Genomic DNA, 27,721 nt, shown 5'->3' on the forward strand with positions numbered 1-27,721 from the left:
GCCTTCAATCTTTCTCAGCATCAGGGTCTTTTCCAAGGAGTCAGTTCTTCACATCAGGTGGCCATAGTATTGGAGCTTCAGCTTCAACATCAGTCCTTCCAGTGAATATTCAGGACTATTTTCCTTTAAGATTGACTGGTTGGATCTCCTTGCTGTCCAAGGGACTCTCAAGAGTCTTCCCAACACCACAGTTCAAAACCATCAATTCTTTAGTGCTCAGCTTTCTTTATAGCCCAATTCTCACATCTATACATGACTACTGGAAAAACCATAGCCTTGACTAGATGGACCTTTGTTGGCGAAGTAATTTCTCTGCTTTTTAATATGCTGTCTAGGTTGGTCATAGCTTTTCTTCCGAGGAATAAGGGTCTTTTAATTTCATGGCTGCAGTCACCATATGCAGTGATTTGGAGCCCCAAAAAACAAAGTTTAACACTGTTTCCACTGTTTCCCCATCTATTTCCCATGAACTGATTGGACCAGATGCCATGATCTTTTTAGTTTTCTGAATGTTGAGCTTTAAGTCAACTTTTTCACTCTCCTCTTTCACTTTCATCAAGAGGCTCTTTAGTTCTTCTTCACTTTCTGCCATAAGGGTGGTGTCATCTGCATATCTGAGGTTATTAATATTTCTCCTAGCAATCTTGATTCCAGCTTGTGCTTCCTTCAGCCCAGCGTTTCTCATGATGTACTCTGCATAGAGGTTAAATAAGCAGGGTGACAATATACAGCCTTGACGTACTCCTTTCCCTATGTGGAACCAGTCTGTTGTTCCATGTCCAGTTCTAACTGTTGCTTCCTGACCTGCATACAGATTTCTCAAGAGGCAGGTCAGGTGGTCTGGTATTCCCATCTCTTTCAGAATTTTCCACAGTTTCTTGTGATCCACACAGTCAAAGGCTTTGGCAGTCAATAAAGCAGAAATAGATGTTTTTCTGGAATTCTCTTGCTTTTTCTCTGATCCAGTGGATGTTGACAATTTGATCTCTGGTTCCTCTGTGTTTCCTAAAACCAGCTTGAACATCTGGAAGTTCACAGTTCACATACTGCTGAAGCCTGGCTTGGAGAATTTTGATCATTACTTTTCTAGCATGTGAGATGAGTGCAATTGTGTGGTAGTTTGAGCATTCTTTGGCATTGCCTTTCTTTGGGACTAGAATGAAAACTGACCTTTTCCAGTCCGTGGCCACTGCTAAATTTTCCAAATTTGCTGGCATATTGAGTGCAGCACTTTCACAGTATCATCTTTTAGGATTTCAAATAGCTCAACTGGAATTCCATCACCTCCACTAAAGAGTCAGACATGACTGAGCGACTGAACTGAACTGATGCTTCCTGAGGCCCACTTGACTTCACAGTCCAGGATGTCTGGCTTTAGGTGAGTGATTACACCATCATGATTATCTGGGTCGTGAAGATCTTTTTTGTATAGTTCTGTGTATTCTTGCCACCTCTTCTTAATACCTTCTGCTTCTGTTAGGTCCATACATCTGTCCTTTACTGAGCCCATATTTGCATGACATGTTCCCTTGGTATCTCTAATTTTCTTGAAGAGATCTCTAGTCTTTCCCATTCTGTTGTTTTCCTCTATTTCTTTGCACTGATCACTGAGGAAGTCTTTCTTATGTCTCTTTGCTATTCTTTGGAACTCTGCATTCATATGGTTGTATCTTTCCTTTTCTCCTTTGCTTTTTGCTTCTCTTCTTTTCTCAGCTATTTGTAAGGCTTCCTCAGACAACCATTTTGTTTTTTTGCATTTCTTTTCCATGGGGATGATCTTGATCCCTGTCTCCTGTACAACGTCATGAACCTCCATCCATAGTTCATCAGGCTTCCCTGTCCTTCACTATCTCCTGGAGCTTGCTCATACTCTTGTTCATTGCATCTATGATGCCATCCAGCCATCTCATCCTCTGTTGCCCCCTTCTCCTAGAACACATAGCATGTAACTATGTGACAGATACAACATAAAGAGAGCTTAATTTAACATATTAAATAAACCTAATCAGTTTAACTTATCTCCTTTAAAAGACAAGATAAATCTTTTGCGATGTTCTAGGGGCCTTCGACAAAATCTCAACTTGCTTCCAGATCCAAAAGACTCCAGTTTATAATTTGCTTTTGGGAAGTTTGTCAAAACGATTCTACTGAGGTTAAGTTCCTCTTGCAAAGGCTTAATTAAAATTATTTTAGTTTAGCTTTAGTTGGGCAATCAGGTTTTGTTTGCTGTTGGAATTTTCAAGGAATTTTTTTTCACAGCATGAATTTTAGGATGGATTTTTTCTGTTTCTCTGAAAAGCACCATTGATAGGGATTGTGCTGAATCTGTAGATCAGTTTGGGTAGTATATTAATAATATGAAGCCTTCCAATTCATGAACATGGGATATCTTTCCATTTATTTATGTCTTTCATACTTTTCAGCCATGTTTTATTTTCAGTGTACAAATCTTTAACCTCCTTGGTTAAGTTGATTCCTATGGGGATTTTTTGATGGTATTGTAAATGAAATTCCCTTGTTGGACTGATCATTGTTAGTGCATAGGAATGCAATTGGTCTTTGTGTAGCCTGCCATTTTGCAAATGTTTTTTATTAGTTCTGCCAGGTCTCTGTGTATGTGCAGTCTTTAGCGTTTTCTACATGTAGGATTATATCATCTATGAACAAACATAATTTTACTTCCTTCTTTCCAGTTTGGATGCCTTTTGCTGTGCTTAGTCAGTCAGTCATGTCTGACTCTTTGCAACCCCATGGATTGTAGCCCTTCAGGATCCTCTGTCCCTGGAGATTCTCCGGGCAAGAATACTGGTGTGGGTTTTATTTCTTGCCTAATGTTATTGCAGCATTAATGCTGAAGATATTAATGAAATGGGGGAAGTGAGAAATGGTTAGACTTAGAACATATATTGCAGGTGGAACAAACGGAATTATTGGCTTGCATGTTGGCTGTGGGAGAAAGAGAAGTTAAGGATGGCCTCTAGGTTTATGTGAGATTGACTGGCTGAATCACTGTGGTGCCATTTCATTAAATTTTGGGTAAATGAGAGGGTGTGTCCTTGGGTAGGGAAGAGAAAAGCTCTGTTTGGCCACATTATGTCCATGAATGTGGATAATACAGACTTCCCAAGTGGCTCAGCAGTAAAGAATCTGCCTGCCAATTCAGGAGACACAAGAGATGCAGGTTCAATTCCTGGGCCAAGAAGATCCCCTAGAGGAGGAAATGGCAACCCACTGCAGTGTTCTTGCTGGGATAACCCCATGGACAGGGGACCTGGCAGGCCATGGTTCTTGGGGTCACAAGTCAAACACGATAGAGTGACTGAGCATGCATCCAGGTGGGTAATATAGATAAAAGCAGAATATGATGAGAAGAGATCAGAAGGCAGACTGTTGTGTCTTCTGGTCTTGTAGCCCATTTCTGAAAGCTCACATTTAGAAAAAGGAGAAAAGAAGGAGAATCAGAAAGGAAGCAAAGAAGAAACAATCCAAGGGATAGAATAGGAACCAAGAGAGTCAGAGAAACAAGGAGGAGAAAGTTTCAAGAAACTGACAGTGGTTAACTGTGCAAAACAAATTGAGGAAGGAAGACGAGGACGAAACCAGGACCTTTAAGTGAGCAGCGAGGATACCATGACAGCATTCGACAGCATTTTCACCAGAATGGATAACATCTCTGCCTAAGCACAAGTACGCTGAGAAAGCAAGTGGGTGCTGGAATCGCCCTGAGCAGCTTTGAAGTGCTATACTAATAAGGTGGTGTTGATTTTAGTGTTGTCGTAGAAACGAAAAACATGCAGGAGAACTGAAGCCACTTGAAACTCCTGACTCCAGCCCATCACGTCCCCTTGGTTTGTTGTGAACGATGCCAATAAAAACAATGAGAGGGGAGGAGCTAATACAGATTTCTTCCTTTAGTTGTGGTCCCTAAGTAGAAATCTTACACTCTTTATCTTGAGAAGGAAGCCAGCACCAGCTCTGACACCAAAGTTCCTTACAGCACAAATGGCTGTCTGACCGGAGTTCCTTCTTCTCTTGCCATTGGCTGATACCCTTCATCAAATACAATTTGCTGTTTTGCTTTTTTTTTTAAACAAGCAAACTGAATTACTTGGAGGAGGAAGACAGCAGAGACAGGGGAGACAGAGCCGAGGCAGCTGAAAGAAAGCAAACTCAGGTGAGCATTTTTATCTTTGCCCTGTTAACTTGTTGTTAAAAATTGTGCTTTGCTATGCTTCATAGGAAGAAGAATAATTTTTAAAAGTAAGTTAATTTTGTTCTGCTATAAACTTTTTTCTACTACATGGTACTTTAAAAAACATTTGGAAAGTACAAAAAAAGTAGAAGGAAGCAAAAACCACCACTGAGATAGCTGCTATTGATATTTGGGGGGTTATTTCTTTCCATTTATTATGTGTGTCTACCTATGATTTTAGTTAATTTTGGTAGTCATGCTTGTACACAACAGATAGGTTTATATTCCTTTTTTCCATTACAGCATACATTTTCCCACATTGTGTAAATGCTTTATAATCATAATTTAAAATTGCTACATAGTATTACATGGAGGAAATTTTCTGTACTTTGCCCAAGCATTCCCCTATATAGGGTCATATAGCATCTTTCCTTTTTTCATAGAGTGGGTCATTTGATAACATAAGGTATATATATTTTTTCCTTTCAGAGTCTTGTTTTTTGAGGAGAGGAGGTTAAATTTGAGGATGTAGATTTCAGCTCTCAGTTTTACTGAGAGGCACAGTGAGAGGGAAGGTGTGTATGAGACCGTGTGCTTATAATCTGCTTGTGACCCTTTGGGGACCTCAGCCAGTGGTTCTCAACTCTGGCCGTACGCTCCATCAGAATCACTTGATTCTGGGGAGATTAGAAACTTATCTTTAGAATAATTGAAAATTAACTTTGGTGAGGAGCCACTCATCTGTTGTTGTTGCTGTTGTTTTAACTTTTAAAAATTTCTCAGGTGGCTCTAACAGGTGAGAAGCATAATAACAACCAACCTAGGTTATCTGCAGTATTTCTCTCTCTCTGACCCATACCTGAAAGCTATACATTTTAAGGGAAAGGGGATACACTATCAAGCAAGCTGTCTAAGTCTCCCTTTCAATACTGCCTTCACTGTTTACAAAATTCCTTCACATACAGTCGTTCATTTGATTCACATGACTGCTGGAGTGTGTAACTCTTACTTTAAAATAAGAAAGTGAGGCCAAGAGGACACAGGATCTTTCCTAGGATCGAACCAGAACTGGCCCAATCTGGTTCAGTTCAGGGCACATACATCTTGAGTAATGGTTATTGTAGAAAAAAATTGTTCAAACTTTGTTATGTCTATATAATTGAATATTCTTTTAGCTCTTTACAGGACATTGACATGTAATAGTTATTTACATGACAATGATCATGATTTAGCAAGAAGAAAAAAGCAAGGTTACAAAATAGCATTAAAATATGGACTCATTTTTGTTTGAAAATATGTAGATTTGAAGAAAAGGGAAAGGAAGTAAAGGCACAAACATTTGTATGTGTCTGGTTGGAGGTAAATCTTATCATTTAAGTTTATTTCAGCTGGTATTACATTCTTTTTTTAACCACATTCATTGCTTGTGTAATGAAGATGTGAAGTAAATTGAATGGAATTGTTCTTGTCTTTCTGGTTGGCTCTTCTCCAGATACAATGGTATCAACTCATTTTACTTGGCTGTAAAGAAGCCTTTCTTTTAATTCTTGATGAGTTTTGTTCATACTTGTCACAAATAATTCCTGTTAGTGTTAGCTAGCATGTTCTTATTATTGTTAGCTAGCATCACCTGGAAACTTACCAAGTGTCAGACATTGAGTTAATTGTATCAGTTTTCCTCATCAATGCCCAGTCTTCCCTCTGCGGATGAAGGTCTTGAAGCACAGGAATAAGAGTGACCAAGAGGCAGAGCTGAGGCTCAAACCTAGGTCCCCTCTAACTCAAAACACATGTTTTCATTCGTTATACCCTCTTTCCTCCCTGACCTGAGGTCATCAAGGGTACCCCGCGTCATGTACACATCACTCACTGGGGAAGAAAGTGATGTATTTTTTGTGGTGTACTCATTGCGCTGGACAGAGAAGGCAATGGCACCCCACTCCAGTACTCTTGCCTGGAAAATCCCATGGATGGAGGAGCCTGGTAGGCTGCAGTCCATGGGGTCGCTGAGGGTCAGACACGACTGAGCAACTTCACTTTCACTTTTCACTTTCACACATTGGAGAAGGAAATGGCAACCCACTCCAGCGTTCTTGCCTGGAGAATCCCAGGGATGGGGAAGCCTGGTGGGCTGCCGTCTCTGGGGTCGCACAGAGTCAGACACGACTGAAGCGACTTAGCAGCATTGCATTAGAAAAGACCCTGATGCTGAGAAAGACTGAAGGCAAAAGGAGAAGAGGGCCACAGAGGATGAGATGGTTGGATGGCATCACTGACTCAATGGACATGAGTTTGAGCAAACTCTGGGAGATAGTGAAGGACAGGGAAGCCTGGTGTGCTGCAGTCCATGGGGTTGCAAAGAGTTGGACATGATTAGTGACTGAACAACAACAACATTGCTATATGTCAGGATCACCTTGGGCATTTGAGTATCTCATGTGTGCTCCAGACTCAGGGACTCCTGCTTTCCTAATTTGTCTTGCTCACCAGACATCTGAGGCATGCTAATCCCCCAAGGCTAAATCTGGAAGGTAGAAACCTAACAAGGGATTGTGCAATGACCCAGTGAGCTCTGGTTTATACAGCAGCCAAGATGGGCAATGTTGAAGAATTGGCCTGGGTTTATCAGCTTTTCTGCAGAGCCTTATCAAATCCACAACAGAACCCACAGCACTGTATCTATGGTGTTCTCACAGAACTGCTCACTTCTTTGTGTTAGAATTACTTATGTGTGAGTCTCATTCCTTCTGCTGGATGAAGAATGGCTGAAGATGGAGTCTCTGCAGACAGCCTAGTACACAGGCTCCATTAAGAATAAATATTGTTTATCGCTAAGTCGTGTCCGACTCTTTTGTGATGCCATGGACTGTAGCCCACATGGCTCCTCTGTTCAGTGGATTTCCCAGGCAAGAATACTGGAGTGAGTGAGTTGCCATTTCCTGCTCCAGAGGATCTTCCCAACCCAGGGATCGAACCTATGTCTCCTGCATTGGCAGGCAAATTCTTTATCACTGAGTCACTTGGGAAGCCCTAAGAATAAACAGGCAAGTGTAAATACGTTAATTCATCGATGAATGTAAACTTTAGTTAACAGCTTCTTTTTATCTCTATGGAACCTATTAACCTCTTTATGTGAATTGACCCATGGAGAAAGTGGTATAGTCTTGGACAATCTTTAAAGGGAAACTTCTCTGGCTTGGTGGCAGTAAGGGCTGACCCCTTGGACAGAGAAAGTAATGGAAGCTGGAACAGCAACCTGGAACCAAAGAATCTTAAAGTTGGAGCATCCTCAGGAAGAGCCGGTGTTAGTGCAGAAGCTTTTTACATCTTCAGTGTTTCAAGAAGAGGTTTTAAAGAAGCAAGCAGATCTGAGGAAGAACAAGAAGAAGGGGGGATAGGTGGATAAGTCAGGGGAGGAGCAGCAAAAGGAAGAGAGAGGAAGAAGGGGTAAGAAGGGGAGTCTGTTTGCTCCGGACGTTCATCAAGCTGGGAGAATCGAAAAGGGTCCAATCCACGGTTATTATTTCTATTGCATGTTATGAAAACAAGAATATGTTTATCATGGAAAAAACAAAACACCATTCCCCAAGTAAGTGCCTTCCTGTGGGATTATGGTTTTATCTTGTTTGTTCCTCTAGCACAGGAAACACAATCATCTACAAAATGCTTGAAGGCATCGCAGATTCTTTGAAATAAGTTTGTTTCTTTTTATTTTGAATCTTACATCAAGTAGAACTTTGTTCTCTTGCAAATTCTGAGAGATTTGAAAGGGACTCCTTTTGTTAGTTGCAGTGGGTGTTATTGGCCCAGAGTCAGAAAGACTATTTGCAACCCTCAGAGATAAAAAGAGAGTCACCTCCTATGATGTGTGGGTGTGTTTTGCAACCTTCCTCTTGCCTATAGACCATTGACCTGATATATTCCTGTCCCCGATGGCTCAGCAGGTAAAGAATCCATCTGCAGTGCAGGAGACACAGAAGACGTGTGCTTGATCCCTGGATGAGCAAGATCCTCTGGAGGAGGAAATGGCAACCCACTCCAGAATTCTTGCCTAAAAAAACCCCGTGGATGGAGGAGCCTGGCGGGCTACAGTCCAAAGGGTCGCAAAGAGTTAGACACACAACTGAGGGGCTAAGCACTCACATGCATTCCTGTCCCCAGATCTTAGATTTGAACTTCAGAGACAAAAAGTTTGTGAGGAAGAATGCCTGGACATCAGTTCAGTTCAGTTGCTCAGTCGTGTCCGACTCTTTGCGACCCCATGGACTGCAGCACACCAGGCTTCCCTGTCCTTCACTATCTCCCAGAGTTTGCTCAAACTCATGTCCATTGAGTCAGTGATGCCATCCAACCATCTCATCCTCTGTGGCCCTCTTCTCCTTTTGCCTCAGTCTTTCTCAGCATCAGGGTCTTTTCCAGTGAGTCAGTTCTTCAATTCTGTTGTAAAAGACCATTGAGAATTTTTCTTCCCTGGAAGATATCTATCGTGAAACACAAAATGAGCAGGGAGTGGGTGAATCATAGCTTCCTTTGCTCACTCACTGGTTATTTCTTTGTGCACATTTATGGCCACGAGCTATGCCAGCACCCAGGATACAGCAGTGACAAGCAAGATGTTCTTGCTTCGGTGAGTGAACACTCTGCAGGGTAGGGATAAACAGGAGCTAGTGGCTACCCTGTGGGTGGTGTGAAGACAGGAAGCACTGAAACAGCCAAGACCCAGAGGGCTCAGAGAATGCTCTTTCTAGAAGTGATTCTGGGAAGAAACTTGAGGCTGGTAAATGGCAGCCCACTCCAGTATTCTTGCCTGGAAAATTCCATGGACAGAGGAGCCTGGTGGGCTACATACAGTCCATAGGGTTGCAAAGAGTCAGACACGACTGAGCACGCACACATATGCAAATAAAGGGCCAGGTGAGGAACTGGAGTTCAGACTAAGTAGGTAAGACAGAGTCTGGTGTGTTCAGAGCATTGCACTAAGTTATGAGGCTGGAGTGGATTTTTTTTCTGAGGACAGCGGTTGAGAGATGACAGCCTGTCATGGGCGGCCTTGAGAGGGCCCCTGGGTGGAAAGAGGGGCTGGTGGGAACCTTGGGTAACAAGGGCAGGCCTTCCTTGAAGGAGACATTGGGTGGCAGGATGATCTGGGGCTGTGGGCTGAGGGGTGGGGGGAGCCGGCGGTGGGCTTTGTCCTTTGACCTCTCCCTTTTAGGTCACCCATGTCCACTGTCCCCCAGGCTACTGGCAGCTGGTTAGGACACCTTCCTGGACAATTCTGCTGATTTTCAATTTTTTTGAGACCTAGGAAAACATTTTCTTCTTATCCTTTACAGCTTTCTTACTTTCCTTTACAGCAGGGGTAACGCTAACCTCCTAACCTCCAGGATCTAATGCCTGATGATCTGAGGTGGAGCTTATGTATGTAATAATAATAATAGACATAAAGTGCACAGTTAGTGTGATATGCTTGAATCATCCCAAAACCATCATCCCCCACCCCGATCCACAGAAAAATTATCTTCCATGAAACCCATCCCTGGTGCAGGAAAGACTGGAGACCACTGCCTTACAGTTTTTTTTACCATTCTTTACAGGTTTCCTGCACCTGGCGTACTATTTTCCCCCTGGCAGTAGCCAGGCTTGCACAGGCTGCTGATGCCTTGAAAGTGTGTGATGTGCAGGCTCCGTGCAGCTGTGGGGGGTCTTCCATGGTATTGTCTCCCTGGCCCTCTCAATGATGCCGAAAGGCTGAGTACTTGCTGAAAATGCTCAGGCCACCTCTAAGAGCTAGAGCTAGGGTTTGGATCCTGTTGGGATTTACTCCCCAAATTTTTCTATGACTTCATCCCGCCACTGTATCCTGCCAGGAATCATATGATGCTTAACTGCCTACCTTGGTCAATAATTCCTTTGCTCCAATAAGTGAATTTAATAATGGAAGGTGAAATGCTAAGGTGGAAGGGGAAAGACAGAGAGGCAGTTTTCATTTGAGTAAGTGGGCTTTAGGGGAGCCCCTGAGTCGTGTCTCGTAGTCACTTGGATTGTGGACAGCGAGAGTCCTGATGCTGACGCGACCCCTGTGAAATTACTGAGGTGAGTAGGGCAATGGCCTCTGAGATCACACTTGCTGGTTTTCTGTCTTTGGAATCAGAAGACTTGGGAATCAGAGGCTCAGCTGCAGAATGAGTCTGTGACGTTTCTTGGATGTTTCTTGATATTTCTTGGATCAGAAATTGGGTTAATAACAGATACTTCCAATCTTCATAGACTGATGAAGTGCATTAGAAAACAATTTTTTAAATGCTCAGATTCTTTATGAAATTAAACCCATAATCAGCTTTGTTGCTGCTGTTGTTCAGTCACTCAGTCGTATCCAACACTTTGCAACTCCATGGACTGCAGCACACCAGACCTCCCTGTCCCTTCCTCTTTCCCGGAGTTTGCCCAAGTTCATGTCCATTGAATCAATCCACTGATGTGAGCCGTGCATCTTGCTCTCAGAGGCAGAAAGGCCCCTCAGTGGCTTGGGTATTAACCCTCCCCTAGGGTTCAGTCCCCTGGGATAAACTGTTCTCTGGAAGCATTTTTCTCCTCCAAATAGCACATCAAATAACAAAATTAAGGCGTAGTTCTCCCCACATATGTCCACAACCCATGGGCACCTTTGGGCACAGGGAAATTCTCGAGAGTGGAATTTCAGAAGAGAATGTGCAAACTGACTGATCAAGTGAACAGAGCGGGGACAACTGGTCGGCAAAAGAGAGAGAAAAGGCAGCTATTGCTAACCCATCAGCAAGAAGCTGCGACTCAAAGGAGCTGACATTTTGGCAATGCCATTGCTCTCCAAATTGTCACCTTTTGTGTATCCGTGCTGATCTTTGCCCTGATGGTGGCCTGGCACCATGCTTCTTCTCGAGGTTCTTCTTCCTGCGTCTTGCGGTGGTGAATGTCACTGACCACACACTCTGCATCTGAGGCAAGTTCTCCTTTTGGTGGCGGCAGGCCACAGCTGCTGTGCATCGCATGTGCACCCCACCCCCATGGGGCCCGACACACAGTATTTCAAGCAGCCTGAGGCGGAGTCCAGGCAAGGAAGGTTCTGGTGGCTCCCAGGGCTTCCAGCCTTAGATCAGGGAGATCCCCCTGGAGGAAGGCATGGCAACCCACTCCGTTATTCTTGCCTGGAGAATTCCACAGACAGAGGAGCCTGGCAGGCTATATAGTCCATAGGGTTGCAAAGAATCAGAAACACAACTGAGTGACTAACACTTTCCCCCTTCCTGTTTGCTGAATCCTGTGGGGTTCCTGAGAAATCTGCGGAGAGATGAAGGCGGGCCAGGCAGCTTCCTTATAAAAGAAGCCAGTGAGAGGAGGCACTTATAAGCAGGAAACTACTCAGGGCATTCAGCCTCCCACAGGGGCCCTCCGCCACAACGATTCCCACCCCTGCTGCAAAGACTCACTCAACTCTTTCCCTGATGACAAAGAGACCAGATCCAAACACTGTTCCTTGGGTCTTCAAGCTTCCCAGGAACTCCTGGAAATTTCATGAAGGGCACACTGACTTTTCTGTCTACTGAGCCCTGGAGCAAGTCTGGTACAGTTTGGTTGGGATCTGGGAGGAAAGGTTGGGCCTTATGAGCTTTGTAACTTGCGCACATGAACTCCTAGGCAGAGGACAGGTAGGAGACAGTGAAAGTCGGGCCCTGGAGGGGAAGCTTCAAGGTCATCCTATCAGGCCCAGGACTCTGGTTGAGGGGTCCCACTGGGCCCCAGATCTATTAAACAGACTGGAGAATTTGCTCCTGTGGGAACTTCCCAAGCCCTAAATGCTATTTAACACCTACTGGTTTACAGCTGATCTGCTAGCACCTCTTTCACTGACAGGCTGACATCATAGCTGCGAAGTGTGGGAGGAAAATGGCATTTGGCAGAATTGACCATTAGGCTGGTGGTACGGGAAAGGATGGGAGGGACTGGCACTATGGGACAGACGGGGTGGAGGATCAGAGCGCCAGAACACTCCAAGATGCTGACTCCATAGAACAAGGCTCTGAGTTCACTCATCTGCCCCCTGTTTATTGTAGAAGCCCAGAGACCAGCTCAGTTCCTCATTCAAAAGATATGGTAATCTCAGATCTGTTCGTTTGTATTTCTGTTTTGATCTGTAAGCTTCTAATTCATGTTGCTGCTAAGTTGCTTCAATCGTGTCCGACTCTGTGCGACCCCGTAGATGGCAGCCCACCAGGCTCCCCTGTCCCTGGGATCCTCCAGGCAAGAACACTGGAGTGGGTTGCCATTTCCTTCTCCAATGCATGAAACTGAAAAGTGAATGCATATTAGCCCTTGAAAAACTCTGAAAGTATTAATACAAGACTGTTTCTGGGAGGCTAAAGAAGTGTCTCAAGCTATACGTTTCCACCTGGACATTTGGAGCCTGTTACAACTGAGGGCTGAGCTAGCAGGGTTGGATTTCAAGAACAAGGCACTCACTGAGACTTCTCTATTTTGGAGGGTATATTAGCTACCACTCTGGGGCCTCTGGGATTTTGAGGCTGTAAAACGTTTCAATCCAGAAGGTTGAGTCCTCTTTGTACAACTTCAGGGAGCTAAGTCTGTGAACTTTTGCAGTAATAACAGCTAATGATACAGAAGGGCTTTCCAGGTGGCTCAGATAGTAAATAATCTGCTTGCAAATGCAGGAGACCCAGGTTTGATCCCTGAGTCAGGAAGACCCCCTGGAGAAGGAAACTGTTACCCACTCCAGTATTCTTGCCTGGAGAATTCCTTGGACAGAGGAGCTTGGTGGGCTACAGTCCATGGGTTTGCAAAGAGTTGGACATAACTGAGCTACTAATAATTTTAATTATTTAATTCTTCCCTGATCTCTCAGACAGTAAAGAATCTACCCTCAATGCAGGGGACCTGGTTTAGATTCCTGAGTTGGGAGGCTACCCTGGAGAAGGGAATGGCTATCGACTACAGTATTGGTGAAATGATGCTGAAAGCTCAGCATCTGTGCACTGGAGCTGAAATGAATCTTGGAGACAAAGTTTGGGGTGAAGTAGAAAAGAATAGCTTTATTGCTTTGCCAGGCAAAGGGGGCACAATGGACTCCTGCCCTCAAAACAGTGTATCCCAGCCCAGAAGGATTCGATGAGGAGTTTCATAGCAAATGATTCAAGGGTGGGAGTGCTGATAAGATTAGCGTGTGTCCAGAGCCTACACTCCTCTAATCTGGTCTCAGTTCAGTTCAGTTCAGTCCCTCAGTCATGTCCAAATCTTTGCGACCCCATGGACTGCAGCAGGCCAGACCTCCCTGTCCATTGCCAATTCCCGGAGTTTACTCAAACTCATGTCCATTGAGTCAGTGATGCCATCCAACCATCTCATCCTCTGTCATCCCCTTCCCTCCTGCCTTCAATCTTTCCGAGCATCAGTCTTTTAAGATAAGTCAGTTCTATGCATCAGGTGGTCAAAGTAATGGAGTTTCAGCTTCAACATCAGTCCTTCCAATGAACACCCAGGACTGACTTCCTTTAGGATGGACAGGTTGGATCTCCTTGCAGTCCAAGGGATTCTCAAGAGTCTTCTCCAACACCACAGTTCAATAGCATCAATTCTTCGGCACTCAGCTTTCTTTATAGTCCAACTCTCACATCCATCCATCACTACTGGAAAAATCATAGCCTTGACTAGATGAAGTAATCTCTCTGCTTTTTAATATGCTGTTTAGATTGGTCATAACTTTTCCCCAAGGAGTAAGTGTCTTTTAATTTCATGGCTTCAGTCACCATCTGCAGTGATTTTGGAGCCAAAAAAAATAAAGTCTGACACTGTTTCCACTGTTTCCCCATCTATTTGCCATGAAGTGATGGGACCGGAAGCCATGATCTTAGTTTTCTGAATGTTGAGCTTTAAGCCAACTGTTTCACTCTCCTCTTTCACTTTCATCAAGAGGCTTTTTAGTTCCTCTTCACTTTCTGCCATAAGGGTGGTGTCATCTGCATATCTGAGGTTATTAATATTTCTCCCAGAAAACTTGATTCCAGCTTGTGCTTCTTCCAGCCCAGCATTTCTCATGATGTACTCTGCATAGAAGTTAAATAAGCAGGGTGACAATATACAGCCTTGACGTACTCCTTTTCCTATTTGGAACCAGTCTGTTGTTCCATGTCCAGTTCTAACTGTTGCTTCCTGACCTGCATATAGGTTTCTCAAGAGGCAGGTCAGGTGGTCTGGTATTCCCATCTCTTTCAGAATTTTCCACAGTTTCTTGTGATCCACACAGTCAAAGGCTTTGGCATAGTCAATAAAGCAGAAATAGATGTTTTTCTGGAACTCTCTTGCTTTTTCCACAATCCAGCAGATGTTGGCAATTTGATCTCTGGTTCCTCTGCCTTTTCGAAAACCAGCTTGAACATCTGGAAGTTCACAGTTCATGTATTGCTGAAGCCTGGCTTGGAGAATTTTGAGCATTACTTTGCTAGCGTGTGAGATGAGTGCAATTGTGCGGTAGTTTGGCATTGCCTTTTTTGGGATTGGAATGAAAACGGACCTTTTCTAGTCCTGTGGCCACTGCTGAGTGTTCCAAATTTGCTGGCATATTGAGTGCAGCACTTTCACAGCACTGTCTTTTAGGATTTGAAATAGCTCCACTGGAATTCCATCACCTCCACTAGCTTTGTTCGTAGTGATGCTTTCTAAGGCCCACTTGACTTCACATTCCAGGATGTCTGTCTGGCTCTAGATGAGTGATCACACCATCGTGATTATCCGGGTCATGAAGATCTTCTTTGTATAGTTCTTCTGTGTATTCTTGCCACCTCTTCTTAATATCTTCTGCTTCTGTTAGGTCCATACCACTTCTGTCCTTTAGCAAGCCCATCTTTGCATGAAATGTTCCCTTGTATCTCTAATTTTCTTGAAGAAATCTCTGGTCTTTCCCATTCTGTTCTTTTCCTTTATTTCTTTGCATTGTCCCTGAAGAAGGCTTTCTTATCTCTTCTTACTATTCTTTGGAACTCTGCATTCAGATGCTTATATCTTTCCTTTTCTCCTTTGCTTTCCGCCTCTCTTCTTTTCACAGCTATTTGTAAGGCTTCCCCAGACAGCCATTTTGCTTCTTTGCATTTCTTTTCCATGGGGATCGTCTTGATCCCTGTCTCCTGTACAATGTCACGAACCTCATTCCATAGTTCATCAGGCACTCTATCTATCAGATCTATGCCCTTAAATCTATTTCTCACTCCCACTGTATAATCATAAGGGATTTGGTTTAGGTCATACCTGAATGGTCTAGTGGTTTTCCCTCCTTTCTTCAATTTAAGTCTGACTTTGGCAATAAGGAGTTCATGATCTGAGCCACAGTCAGCTCCTGGTCTTGTCTTTGCTGACTGTATAGAGCTTCTCCATCTTTGGCTGCAGAGAATATAATCAATCTGATTTTGGTGTTGACCATCTGGTGATGTCCACGTGTAGAGTCTTCTCTTGTGTTGTTGGAAGAGGGTGTTTGCTATGACCAGTGCATTTTCTTGGCAAAACTCCATTAGTCTTTGCCCTGCTTCATTCCTCATTCCAAAGCCAAATTTGCCTGTTACTCCAGGTGTTTCTTGACTTCCTACTTTTGCATTCCAGTCCCCTATAATGAAAAGTACATCTTTTTTGGGTGTTAGTTGTACAAGGTCTTGTAGGTCTTCATAGAACCATTCAACTTCAGCTTCTTCAGTGTTACTGGTTGGGGCATAGACTTGGATTACTGTGATATTGAATGGTTTACCTTGGAGAGGAATAGAGATTATTCTGTCGTTTTTGAGATTGCAACCAAGTACTGCATTTCGGACTCTTTTGTTGACCATGATGGCTACTCCATTTCTTCTGAGGGATTCTTGCCTGCAGTAGTAGATGTAATGGTCATCTGAGTTAAATTCACCCATTCCAATCCATTTTAGTTCCCTGATTCCTAGAATGTCGACATTCACCCTTGCCATCTCTTGTTCGACCACTTCCAATTTGCCGTGATTCATGGACCTGACATTCCAGGTTCCTATGCAATATTGCTCTTTACAGCATCGGACCTTGCTTCTATCACCAGTCACATCCACAGCTGGGTATTGTTTTTGCTTTGGCTCCATCCCTTCATTCTTTCTGGAGTTATTTCTCCACTGACCTCCAGTGGCATATTGGGCACCTACTGACCTGGGGAGTTCCTCTTTCAGTATCCTATCATTTTGCCTTTTCATACTGTTCATGGGGTTCTCAAGGCAAGAATACTGAAGTGGTTTGCCATTCCCTTCTCCAGTGGACCATGTTCTGTCAGACCTCTCCACCATGACCCGCCCACCCTGGGTTGCCCCATGGGCATGGCTTGGTTTCATTGAGTTAGACAAGGCTGTGGTCCTAGTGTGATTAGATTGACTAGTTTTCTGTGAGTATGGCTTCAGTGTGTCTGCCCTCTGATGCCCTCTTCAACACCTACCATCTTACTTGGGTTTCTCTTACTTTGGGCGTGGGGTATCTCTTCATGGCTGCTCCAGCAAAGCACAGCCGCTGCTCCTTACCTTGGATGAGGGGTATCTCCTCCCACCGCCCTTCCTGACCTTCAGCGTGGGATGGCTCCTCTAGGCCTTCCTGCGCCTGCACAGCCACCACTCCTTGGACGTGCGGTTGCTCCTCCCAGCCGCAGCCTCTGGCCTCAGGCACCGCCCCTGGCTTCCAACACTGGGTGGCTCGTCTCGGCCTTCGCCCTTGACCTCGGACGCAGGGTAGCTCCTCCCGGCCGCTGTCCGTGGCCTCGGACATGGGGTAGCTCCTCTTGGCCGTTCCTGCGCCGTCGCAGCCTGGCACTCTAGGCCGCTGCCCCTGACCTCGGACATGGGGTAGCTCTCGGCCACGATTAGTGTGCCGGGCGCCACCGCTGCCACCTGTACTTAGTGCACAGGGCCTATCTCTCTAAAGCAGTGCAACTTATGCTATCGATTTATTTCCTAATTTTCTTTGAATTTGCCTCTTCTCAGCTTCGTGTCACATACTTAATTTGTCTGGCTGATTTTTAGAGCCACATATATGGTATAGTCAAGTGCATGTTTTTATGGGCAGTGAGGAACAAAGTGTTTTAAATGTTTCTTCAAGGAAAGCCATGCACTGAATGGAATTTTGGATTTGAGTTGGCCCCGCTTTTAACCTATGACTCTTAGTTAAATGAGGCTTCTAGGAAGCGTTGTTGTTTAGTTGCTCAATTGTGTCTGTTTTACGACTCCATGGACTGTAGCCTATCAGGCTCCTCTGTGCATGGGATTTCCCAAGCAAGAATACTAGAGTGGGGCTACCATTTCCTCCTCCAGGGGATCTTCCCAATCCAGGGATTGAACCCACATTTCCTGTTTTGCAGGCAGATTCTTTACTGCTAAGCCACCAGAGAAGACCCTCTAGGTGGGGGGTTTGTGTTTTTCTTCTTTAGCTTTCCAAGGATGAAGACGCTGTTCGAATCAAAGCCCTGGCTTCTGTAGCCTCAGCCCCTCTCCCTCCCACTGGGGCAGTTTGACAGCCTTGAGCCACGCCTGCTCCCTCCCCTTCACCTCCAGCCCCTCTGGGGCCCAGAACACATCCCAATCCGAGGCAGAGGACTTGAAGTAACTCTGGTACTCTCCTTACCCTTGGGGTTGATCTCTTCCTGATATGATGCCTTGATTCTAAAACTGAGCATCTCTCTCATTCCTGAGATTCGGTCCCCTTCTCAACAAAGGCAAACGGCCCCTCTCTTGGCACCCCTGGCCCAGATCTCTGCGCCCAAGGTGTTGTGTGGCATTCAGGTTCTCCCGCAAAGACTGGGGCCTGCCTGCAATGGCCAGGCCTCCTCTCAGGCCCAAAGTCCTCTCTTTCCATCGTAGCCTGGCAGTACAAGCGCCTCGCTGCCTGCCAATGGACCTTCCCTCCTGAGTTCTGCCTTCTTCCCCAATTGCTCAAAAAGTTCCTCTTGCCAGGGGCTCTTGTTGGTTCCCTCACACCCATCAGTATCCTAGGGAGCAACTGCTACCATCTGTTTTTGCTCTCCTGTCCATGCTCATACCTGCTGGGCCCCATGCTCTGCCTGGGATAAGGGACTCTCCCAGCATCTGTGGCTCTCCTTGCAGGCTTACTGCCCCCAGTGATGGAAAGGACAGGGTGCAGGGCCAGACTGCCTTCCTCATTGCAAGTCATAGGGATCCTGTTGGTCTCGAGATGGGAGAAGCAGTTTTAAGGTCTTTATGGTCAAAACATTTAAGGACTTGATTGCTCTCAAGTCTATTTCTATTATTTTAGATCCTTTCCTGATATAAACTTTTCTTAAGATTCTATCCAAGTTCTGGCTCCAAAGTCAGGGCCATATGGACAGGACTCTGTCCTTTTCTAAAAAGGCCATTGGTAATAGAACACATGGGCTTCCCAAGTGGCTCAATGGTAAAGAATTCACCCGCCAATACAGGAAAGGTGGGTTTGATCCCTGGGTCAGGAAGATCCCCTGGAGAAGCAAATGGCAAACCACTCCAGTACTCTTGCCTGGGAAATCCCATGGACAGAGGAGCCTGGTGGGCTACAGTCCATGGGGTCTCAGGAGAGTTAGGCAGGACTTAGCAACTAAATAACAAGCCATTAGGACATCACAGTGCATTAGAGTTCCCTGTGCTACACACTGTGTTCCCAACAGTTGTGTGTTTTGTACATCGTATTGATCCCAGTCTCCCAATTTCTCCCACTCCACCCCTTTCCTCCTTGTGTGGGCATGCTCAGCTGTGTTCGATTCTTTTCAGCCTCAAGGACTGCAGCCCACCAGTCTCCTCTGTCCACGGAATCTTCCAGGCAAGAATGCTGGAGTGGGTTGGCATTTCCTCCTCCAGGGGATCTTCCTGACCCAGAGATCGAACCCATGTCTACTGCATTGATAGCAGTAGTAGTAGTGTTAGCCGCTCAGTCATGTCTGACTTTTTGCAACCCCATGGACTGTAGCCCACCAGGCTCCTCTATCCATGGGATTCTCCATGACAAGAATACTGGACTGGATTGCCATTCCCTTCTCCAGAGGATCTTCCCAATCCAGGGATCGAGCCCAGGTCTCCTGCATTGCAGGCAGATTCTTTACTGTCTGAGCTACAGGGAAGATCACTGATAGGCAGATTCTTTACTGCTGAGCCACCAGCAAAGCCCCGTGTGTGTGTTTTTTGTTTGTATGTTTGTTGTTTGTTTGTTTTGACTGCACCACATGGCTTTGGGGATTGACTCTGCGATACAGCAGTGGAAGCGCTGAATTGTAACCACTAGACCACCAGGGAACTCCCTGCGGTACTTTGTTAAAGAGCCGTAGGAAACTAATACAACTCTCATTTCACAAAGTAACTGATGCTTAGAAATGCTCATTCCCCCAATAGTAAGTGCTTCCAAATTTCCAAATTTCACTGACTCTAACATAAAAGGTAGAAAGTGAAAGTGAAGTCGCTCAGTCATGTCTGACTCTTCGCGACCCCATGAATCGCAGCACGCCAGGCCTCCCTGTCCATCACCATCTCCAGGAGTTCACTCAGGCTCACGTTCATCAAGTCTGTGATGCCATCCAGCCATCTCATCCTCTGTCGTCCCCTTCACCTCCTGCCCCCAATCCCTCCCAGCATCAGAGTCTTTTCCAGTGAGTCAACTCTTCCCATGAGGTGGCCAAAGTACTGGAGCTTCAGCTTTAGCATCATTCCTTCCAAAGAAATCCCAGGGTTGATCTCCTTCTGAATGAACTGGTTGGATCTCCTTGCAGTCCAAGGGACCCAAGAGTCCTCCAACACCACAGTTCAAACGCATCAATTCTTCAGCGCTCAGCCTTCTTCACAGTCCAACTCTCACATCCATACATGACCACAGGAAAAAGTCGTGTCCAACTCTTTGTGACCCCATGGACTGTAGCCCACCAGGCTCCTCAGTCCATGGGATTTTCTAGGCAAGAGTACTGGAGTAGGTTGTCATTTCCTTCTCCAGGAGATTTTCCGAACCCAGGTCTCCCACATTGCAGGCAGATGCTTTACCATCTGAGCCACCAGGGAAGCCCCCAAAGTAACTTCAGTTCAGTTCAGGTCAGTTCAGTTCAGTCACTCAGTCGTGTCTGACTCTTTGCAACCCCATGAATCACAGCACGCCAGGCTTCCCTGTCCATCACCAACTCCCAGAGTTCAACCAGACTCACATCCATTGAGTCAGTGATGCCATCCAGCCATCTCATCCTCTGTTGTCCCCTTGTCCTCCTGCCCCCAATCCCTCTCACCATCAGAGTCTTTTCCAATGAGTCAACTCTTTGCATCAGGTGGCCAAAGTATTGGAGTTTCAGATTTAGCATCATTCCCTCCAAAGAAATCCCAAGGCTGATCTCCTTCAGAATGAACTGGTTGGGTCTCCTTGCAGTCCAAGGGACTCTCGAGAGTCTTCTCCAACACCACAGTTCAAAAGCATCAATTCTTCAGGGCTCAGCTTTCTTCACAGTCCAACTCTCACATCCATACATGACCATTGGAAAAACCATAGCCTTGACTAGATGGACCTTTGTTGGCAAAGTAATGTCTCTGCTTTTCAATATGCTATCTAGGTTGGTCATAATTTTTCTTCCAAGGAGTAAGCATCTTTTAATTTCATGGCTGCAGTCACTCTTTAATTCCAGACATTTGAATCTTGGCTTGTTGATCTGGCCCATTAAGTAGGGATCCTCTTCATCTATCAAAATCATATTCTAGATAAATTATATAATAACAGCAGCATTTCACAGGGACAGTTTTATAGAACATTAGTTCTGTGGAATAGTAGAATGTTTCAGTGTGCAAAAACGTTTTCAGAGTAAAAAAATAAATAAATAAAGAGGGACACACTGTATTAATCAGACTTGGTTTTTTTTTTCTTATAGGACCTCCTAGAGCTTTGACATGTGTTATGAATCTCCAAGAGAGAGATACTAAAGCTTGCTGTGTCTCTCAGGCTGATTTGAACACAGAAGCCTTTCCTTACACAGAACATCTCATGGAATTCGTAGTTTGTGGAAGATACTTTGGGAAGTGCTGAACTAAAGAAAAGACTTTTTTTTTTTTTTACGTCATTTACATACCAACCATGTTTTCTGAGTTGCATCTTCACATCAGTCTCTGAAGGAGAATTGAAAAACATATTTGCTGTATCGGAAATACATTTACAAAGCATACATTTGGGTAAGTTAATTTAACTAACATTTTACCATACTTCTTTTAGAAGTATCATTCTGTGAATTCTCAGAGTCAGTGTCTTCTAGTCAAAGGCCTTTATGAACACCCCTGTAGTTGAACAGCATTGAGTTTATTGACTTGTTGTATCAAGGAGAATGCACACCATGGGAAATCAGAATATCTCAGGAAGAGGGTGTTGGAAAAGAATTCTTGCAGGAATTGTGCTTCTGTTAGGTAATTTGGGGCTTAGATTAAAAAACGGAGGACTTTGCAGAAACAAAAATGGTTATTAGTTCTTATAAAAAAAAACTCTGTAAAATAGGGACCCGGACTACCATACCCAGACAATGAAAATATGTCTCCCCAAGCCACTTGTTTTTTTCCTTAGACATCTAGAAGTCTGCCCCTACCTCTGCAGTTATGGGCTGTCCTGTAGTATTTACATAGGTAAGGCAAGAAGTGTTCAGTATAAATTTCTCTTTGACTAGAAAAGAAGAAATTAAGAACCATGTGATTATCCATGACAACTATGCCTAGTAAATTTACATTTAAACCAATGCTTGGTCAAAGATTAAAAAAACCTGCACACTTCTAAGAGTGGTAAGACAGATTGTATTCAATAATATACTATTGTAATTTTTTCAATAATATACTAGTCCAACATGAACTGAACTCAGAAGTAACTGGATGTTTTATTTTATTTATTTTTTTTTTAAAAAAATACTTACTTATTCATTTATTTGGCTGTACCGAGTCTTAGTTGCAACACACAGGATCCTTGTTGGATCCTATGGGATCTCTCACTGCTGCGCTCGGACTCTCTAGTCATGGATGTATGCTCAGTAGGTGCAGGGCGCAAGCTCAGTTGCTCCATGGCATGTAAGATCTTAGTTCCCTGACCAGGAATCAAACCCACATTCCCTGCACTGCAAGGAAGATTCTTACCCATTAGACCACCAAGGAAGTCCCTGGGTGTTTTAAAAAGAGAATGAGAGAAAGGAGAGGAGAGTGAGTGAGCAGGGGCTCAGTAGAGTCAGGGAATTTAAAAATTACAAATAGGAAGGAGGGGTTGGGTCCAAGTGGAAAGTATCTGGGTTTTCTAACTGGTACTTAAGAGATTGGGCTCTTACCCTCCCACAGAGGCTTGAGGCAGAGGCCCTATGTCCAGGTGTTGGCTGGAACAAACACTGAATTCTTTTGGCAGCCTTGAGATTTCTCAGGCTATGTAAGAAGGGGTCATCCTTGAGATGCAGTCTTGAGTTGTTCATAGCTATGTTAGTGTTTTTATGTTAGTTGTTATTCAAGTCAGCATAAGTCAAGGTTAACACCTGGTTGACAAGAGGATTCAGAGGAGCCTGGCTAGAGTTTCATCAAGAAGAGAATCTTTGTCAGCTTCCAGAGCAGAAGATGTGTAATTGATGACTTTCTCCAGGGTCAGAGACAAGCTTCAGATGATCTTCATCTGGACCCTCGGCAAGAGTTCCCCTAGTCTGAGACTTCAGCTTCAGTCAAATAAATGAATGGTTATTCTGCATTCTAGAAGTTTATCATGAAATGAAATGAAACATATAGTAAAGACAGATGGTAAAAGGATAAGCACATGGTAAGACATAGCCAATATTTTTTGATTCAAGTTTCAAAGAAAAGCTAGTATTTCTCTCTGTTTCATTAAAACCTGGATAAATGTAAGCAATGAGCAGGAAGCAATTTTTTGTATCTGTTTCTTTTTGATTCAGCATGGAAAGAAAACTTGTGTCCTTATCTCCATCCATCTCCACATCAGAAATGGAAATTAACAGCACCTTCAGCGATCACCATAGCAACAGGAACTGCACAGCTGAAAACTTTAAGAGAGAATTTTACCCCATCGTGTACCTGGTAATATTTATCTGGGGAGCCTTGGGAAATGGCTTTTCCATATATGTTTTCCTGCAACCTTATAGGAAGTCCACATCTGTGAACATTTTCATGCTCAATCTGGCTACTTCGGATCTCTTGTTCACAGCCACACTGCCCTTCAGGGTGGACTATTACCTCAGAGGGTCCAATTGGATATTTGGGGACCTGACTTGCAGGATTATGTCTTACTCTCTGTATGTCAACATGTACAGCAGCATTTACTTCCTGACTGTGCTGAGTGTGGTGCGTTTCCTGGCCACCGTTCACCCCTTCCGGCTCCTTCATGCCACCAGCATCAAGAATGCCTGGATTGTTTGTGGCATCATATGGGTCTTTATCATGGCTTCCTCAATAACGCTACTGAACAATGGCTCTGAGCTGAAGGGCAATGTCACCTTGTGCTTGGAGCTGAATCGTAATAAAGCTCCTAAACTGAAGACCATGAACTACATTGCCTTGGTGGTGGGCTTTCTGCTGCCCTTCTGCACGCTCAGCATCTGCTACTTGCTGATCATCCGAGCTCTGCTGAAGGCGGAGGTCCCAGAATCAGGGCTGCGGCTTTCTCACAGGAAGGCATTGACCACCATCATCATTGCCTTGGTCATCTTCCTCCTGTGCTTCTTGCCCTATCATATACTGAGAACCCTCCACCTGCTCCAGTGGGAGGCAGATTCATGCAGTGACCTGCTGCATAAAGCTGTGGCCATCACACTGGCTATGGCGGCAGCCAACAGCTGCTTCAACCCTTTGCTTTATTACTTTGCTGGGGAGAATTTTAAGGACAGACTAAAGTTTGCACTCAGGAAAGATCATCCACAGGAACCAAAGTGCTGCTTTCCTTTCTGTGTGTGGCTGAAAAACGAAACAGGAGTGTAAGGGGTTCTTGGGCAAGGCTGTTCCTATGTCTTGTGTCCACCTTCATCCAAAAGACCATATATTTACACCATTCCCAACAAAAGTCGATTCCCAAGATTTAATCGACCGTGATTTTATTATAAGACCTACTTCAGATTTTTCATTAGGTGTATCTTCAGTGTTTGAGCCTAAATAAGGAGTACAGCAGGAAAAATCCCCTTTAGAGTCTTGCAACCAGAAATGTCAGACTGGGAGAGCATGCTGAGCACAGCGGCTGCTGCTTCTCATCAAATTCTGTATCAGTCAGATCTCTGGCCCACTAGGCATTCTAAATGCTTAGTTTTAAGACAACCCCAACGTTTCCAGCTTCTCTTGTTCCTCGTCCTTCTTCAAGCTCCTGTTGTTATTCTTGTTCAGTCACTATGTGTCCAACGCTTTGCGACCCCGTGGACTGCAGCATGCCAGGCTTCCCTGTCCTTCACCGCCTCCCAGAGTTTGCTCAAATTCATGTCCACTGAGTCAGTGATGATAACCATCTCATTCTCCTGGGATACAGCCAATTAACAAAGCTACTGGAGGCCCCAGAACAGATAAGAAAAGCATCCTTAGAATTCAGGGGAAAGATTGTGAAGAGGAAATCTGCCCTCTAACAAAGCAGAGTCAAGGTCCCCAACAAGAACTGAGGGAGGAAAACAGAGAGAAGCCCTGGGACAAGAGAGAAAAGGGGAAAAGAATTTCATTTTGCACGAGGAGAGGATTTCTAGTGCAAAATGAAAATGCAAAGGCAAAAGCTATGCCTTCCTCTTGTCAGGGGCTTAGGAAAGACAGGAAGATTAGGAGAAGGATGCCCTCAGGGTGGAGGGATTATGGGCAGAATAGGAAAGAAGGGGGTCAATTTTACTCTTGACATTTGGGTTCGGGCTGTTTCCTGCAGTTCTCATCCTACAAGTTAATCCATTTGGATGGGATAAACCTCCAGAATAAAGGAGATGGTGCTAAGGGTTTGGTTGGGCACTCAGAGAGAGGGTGAGCTAGAAGGCAAGTTGCAAAGATTGTGGCACTCCTGAAATTCTATGAAATTTGATGAACATTTTGACAGAAGATGAGAAGGGTGGCTTTCTTCTGAGAGAGTGTAGAAAAGCACTGGTTTGTGGGAGGCGGGGTCCTGTCTGCCCACTGAAGCAAAACCAAGTCGACCACCTACTGCCACCACCATGACCACTGTACTGTCAACAGTTGAGTGCCCTCTGCACTGGGCAGGCTGTGCAAGGCACTCTGCTGTCCTGTGCTTAGTCACTCAGTCATGTCTGACTCTTTGTGACCCTGTGGACTGTAGCTGTCCTTGGGGATTCTCCAGCAAGAATACTGAAGTGGATTGCCATGCCCTCCTCCAGGGGATCTTCCCAACCCAGGGACTGAACCCAGATCTCCCACATTGCAGGTGGATTCTTTACCCGCTGAGCCACGAGAGAAGCCTGTGCAAGGCACTACTCATTCATTAATCCCACTTAACCCTCACACCAAAGCCCTGTATTTTCATTTGACAGATGAAGGAACTAAAGCCCAGAGAAATTAAGAATTTTGTTCAAGTTCATACAGCTCCACAAGAATTTTAAAAACATCTGTACAGAGGGGTTGGCTGGGTGCTTCACCCACCGTTCCCCTGGCAACCCTCCAGGGACATTACTTGAACGTCTTAAGTGAGAGTTTTCCTCCCCCATCAGGTACCTACCCCTTCTCCCTCTCATGAAAAGACTGAAGGCTGAAGTTTCTCTCTTTGGAATTGTCAGCCCCAAGATAGAGTGGAGGGTGGGAAGGAGGTAGTGTTCCGAGACTAGGAAAAGACTGAGGGAAAGTCCTCATAGTGAACAGGAGCCTCAGAGTTCTTCGGTCACTCAGCCGCCAGAATGCTAACAGACTCACACCTTGTCAAGGCAGATGCCTGGAGGACCCTCCTACAGGACAGCAGTCAATGACTACTACACATCGGAGAAAAGGGCCAGAACATTAAAAAGCAACAGGAAATTAGAGGGTAGATAGAAACATTTTCAGTATGAAAAGTCTCAACATTTTCAACACCTTCACATCTTTTAACAGAAAGCTACAGGAGAGTTTGCTTCTCCAAAATAAGAGAGTAAACCGAGATAAAGGAAAACATGACATCTAGAAAGCAGAGACTCCAACACAGGATAAAGATGAAGAAAATTCCTAGGACGTTGGTGTGCAGCAGAAAAACAAGAAACTGATTGATTTACATGTGTTGGAGAGATTTATGTCTTTCTTGGATAGTGTGGGATGAACTGGTAAAAATACACAGGAAAACAGGCAAGTTAAAAGACAAGACAATTACTAAATACTAAGGGGAAAGAAACTGATGTTCAAGAATGGAAATAAAACCATAGTACTCTACATGTTTCAGCTGTGAACAATATTTACATGGAGAATATAAATAGCAAAATACTGTGATATAATTTTTTTCAGGAAATGAAGGAGAGAGGTTGTGTATGTGGAGGGAGGGGTATAAGAAATCTATGTCCCTACTTTTTATCACAGAAAATGCATGATAACTAAAGCTAAAGAATGATAACTACCTGTATAAAAGTGCTATTTAACAATAGAAGCTAAAGCCCAGAATAAACAGTAAAAATGATTGATAGGATTGCCTTTGGAGAGAAGTTGGGTGTGGGAAGATAGGGTGGGGATCTCTCTTTTCCTTTTAATAACTATTTAACTGTCTAACTTGTGACTATGTATTGCTGAAATAAAATAAAAATTAAGTCAAAATTAAATTTTAAAATTCAAATTAATTCTGCCTTAAAAAATAAAAAAGACAAGGAAGAAAAGAAAGGCTACCAGAAATGGAAATTGAACACTGAGAGAAGAAAGGAAAGCAGAAAAGGAGTACATTTGGATCTGGGCCCCTGAGGGTAGCCCACCCAGCCTTGCCACAGAAAAGAAGCTCCATTTTGAGGTGAGGGGAGTATGAGGTCAGTGGTGATTTGGCATGATAGAACATTTTTTTAGTTGCAAGTACCAGAAAACCCAACTACAAGGGGCTGAAACAGTCACTATATCGTATAACTGAACCATACAAAGGAAAGCTGGGCTTCAGGTCCTATTCAGCCAGGATGTCTATGAGGCTTCCTCTTTAGGTTTGGGCTTGGTCCCAAGGCTGAATCACCTCATGGAAATAAGCTGATTGCAAAACAGCCAGGGGCTGCATGCTTCCTTACTTGTATCCAGGAAAAGAAATAGTATATCCTGCCCAAGTCATCTAACAAAATCACCGGCTTCCTTCTGATAGACCTAGTCAGATTACATGGGCTTCCCTAGCAGTTCTATGATAAAGAACACTCCTGCCAATACAGGAGACCCCTGGGTTGGGAAGATCCCCTGGAGAAGGAAACGGCAGCCTACTCTAATATTTTTGCCTGGGAAATCCCTCAGACAGAGGAGCCTGGTGGGCTACAATCCATGGGCTCAAAAACAAGACAGACATAACTTAGTGACTAAACAACTCAGATTACAGACCAGCTCCTTAATAAACCAAGTAAGGGATTTCTCTGACTAAGGA

General features: G+C 44.4%; 1 protein-coding gene across 2 annotated transcripts; it reads left to right on the plus strand.

Moving 5' to 3' along the window:
* Positions 1–3,589: 3,589 nt before the first annotated feature.
* Positions 3,590–26,936, plus strand: CYSLTR2 (cysteinyl leukotriene receptor 2). 2 transcript variants are annotated; one of them, XM_069601343.1, is made up of 4 exons: positions 3,590–4,174; positions 21,102–21,399; positions 23,130–24,164; positions 26,245–26,936. In XM_069601343.1, the coding sequence occupies exons 3-4, from the start codon at positions 23,131–23,133 to the stop codon at positions 26,312–26,314; spliced, it is 1,104 nt and encodes a 367-aa protein (XP_069457444.1). In that variant the 5' UTR covers positions 3,590–4,174; positions 21,102–21,399; position 23,130; the 3' UTR covers positions 26,315–26,936. The 2 variants fall into 2 exon arrangements, 1 of the variants encoding a protein (XP_069457444.1); XR_011259356.1 differs by having other exon boundaries at positions 3,624–4,174; positions 23,130–23,271.
* Positions 26,937–27,721: the final 785 nt, after the last annotated feature.

Source organism: Ovis canadensis, chromosome 10, assembly GCF_042477335.2.
Source record: "Ovis canadensis isolate MfBH-ARS-UI-01 breed Bighorn chromosome 10, ARS-UI_OviCan_v2, whole genome shotgun sequence".
NCBI classification, from domain to species: Eukaryota; Metazoa; Chordata; class Mammalia; order Artiodactyla; family Bovidae; genus Ovis; species Ovis canadensis.

Coding starts and splice junctions, on each gene's coding strand:
- CYSLTR2 (XM_069601343.1), top strand. CDS start 23,131: ATGGAAAGAAAACTTGTGTCCTTATCTCCATCCATCTCCACATCAGAA. Junction 24,165..26,244: donor CTGAAAAACGAAACAGGAGT/GTAAGGGGTTCT, acceptor ATCTTTTAACAG/AAAGCTACAGGAGAGTTTGC.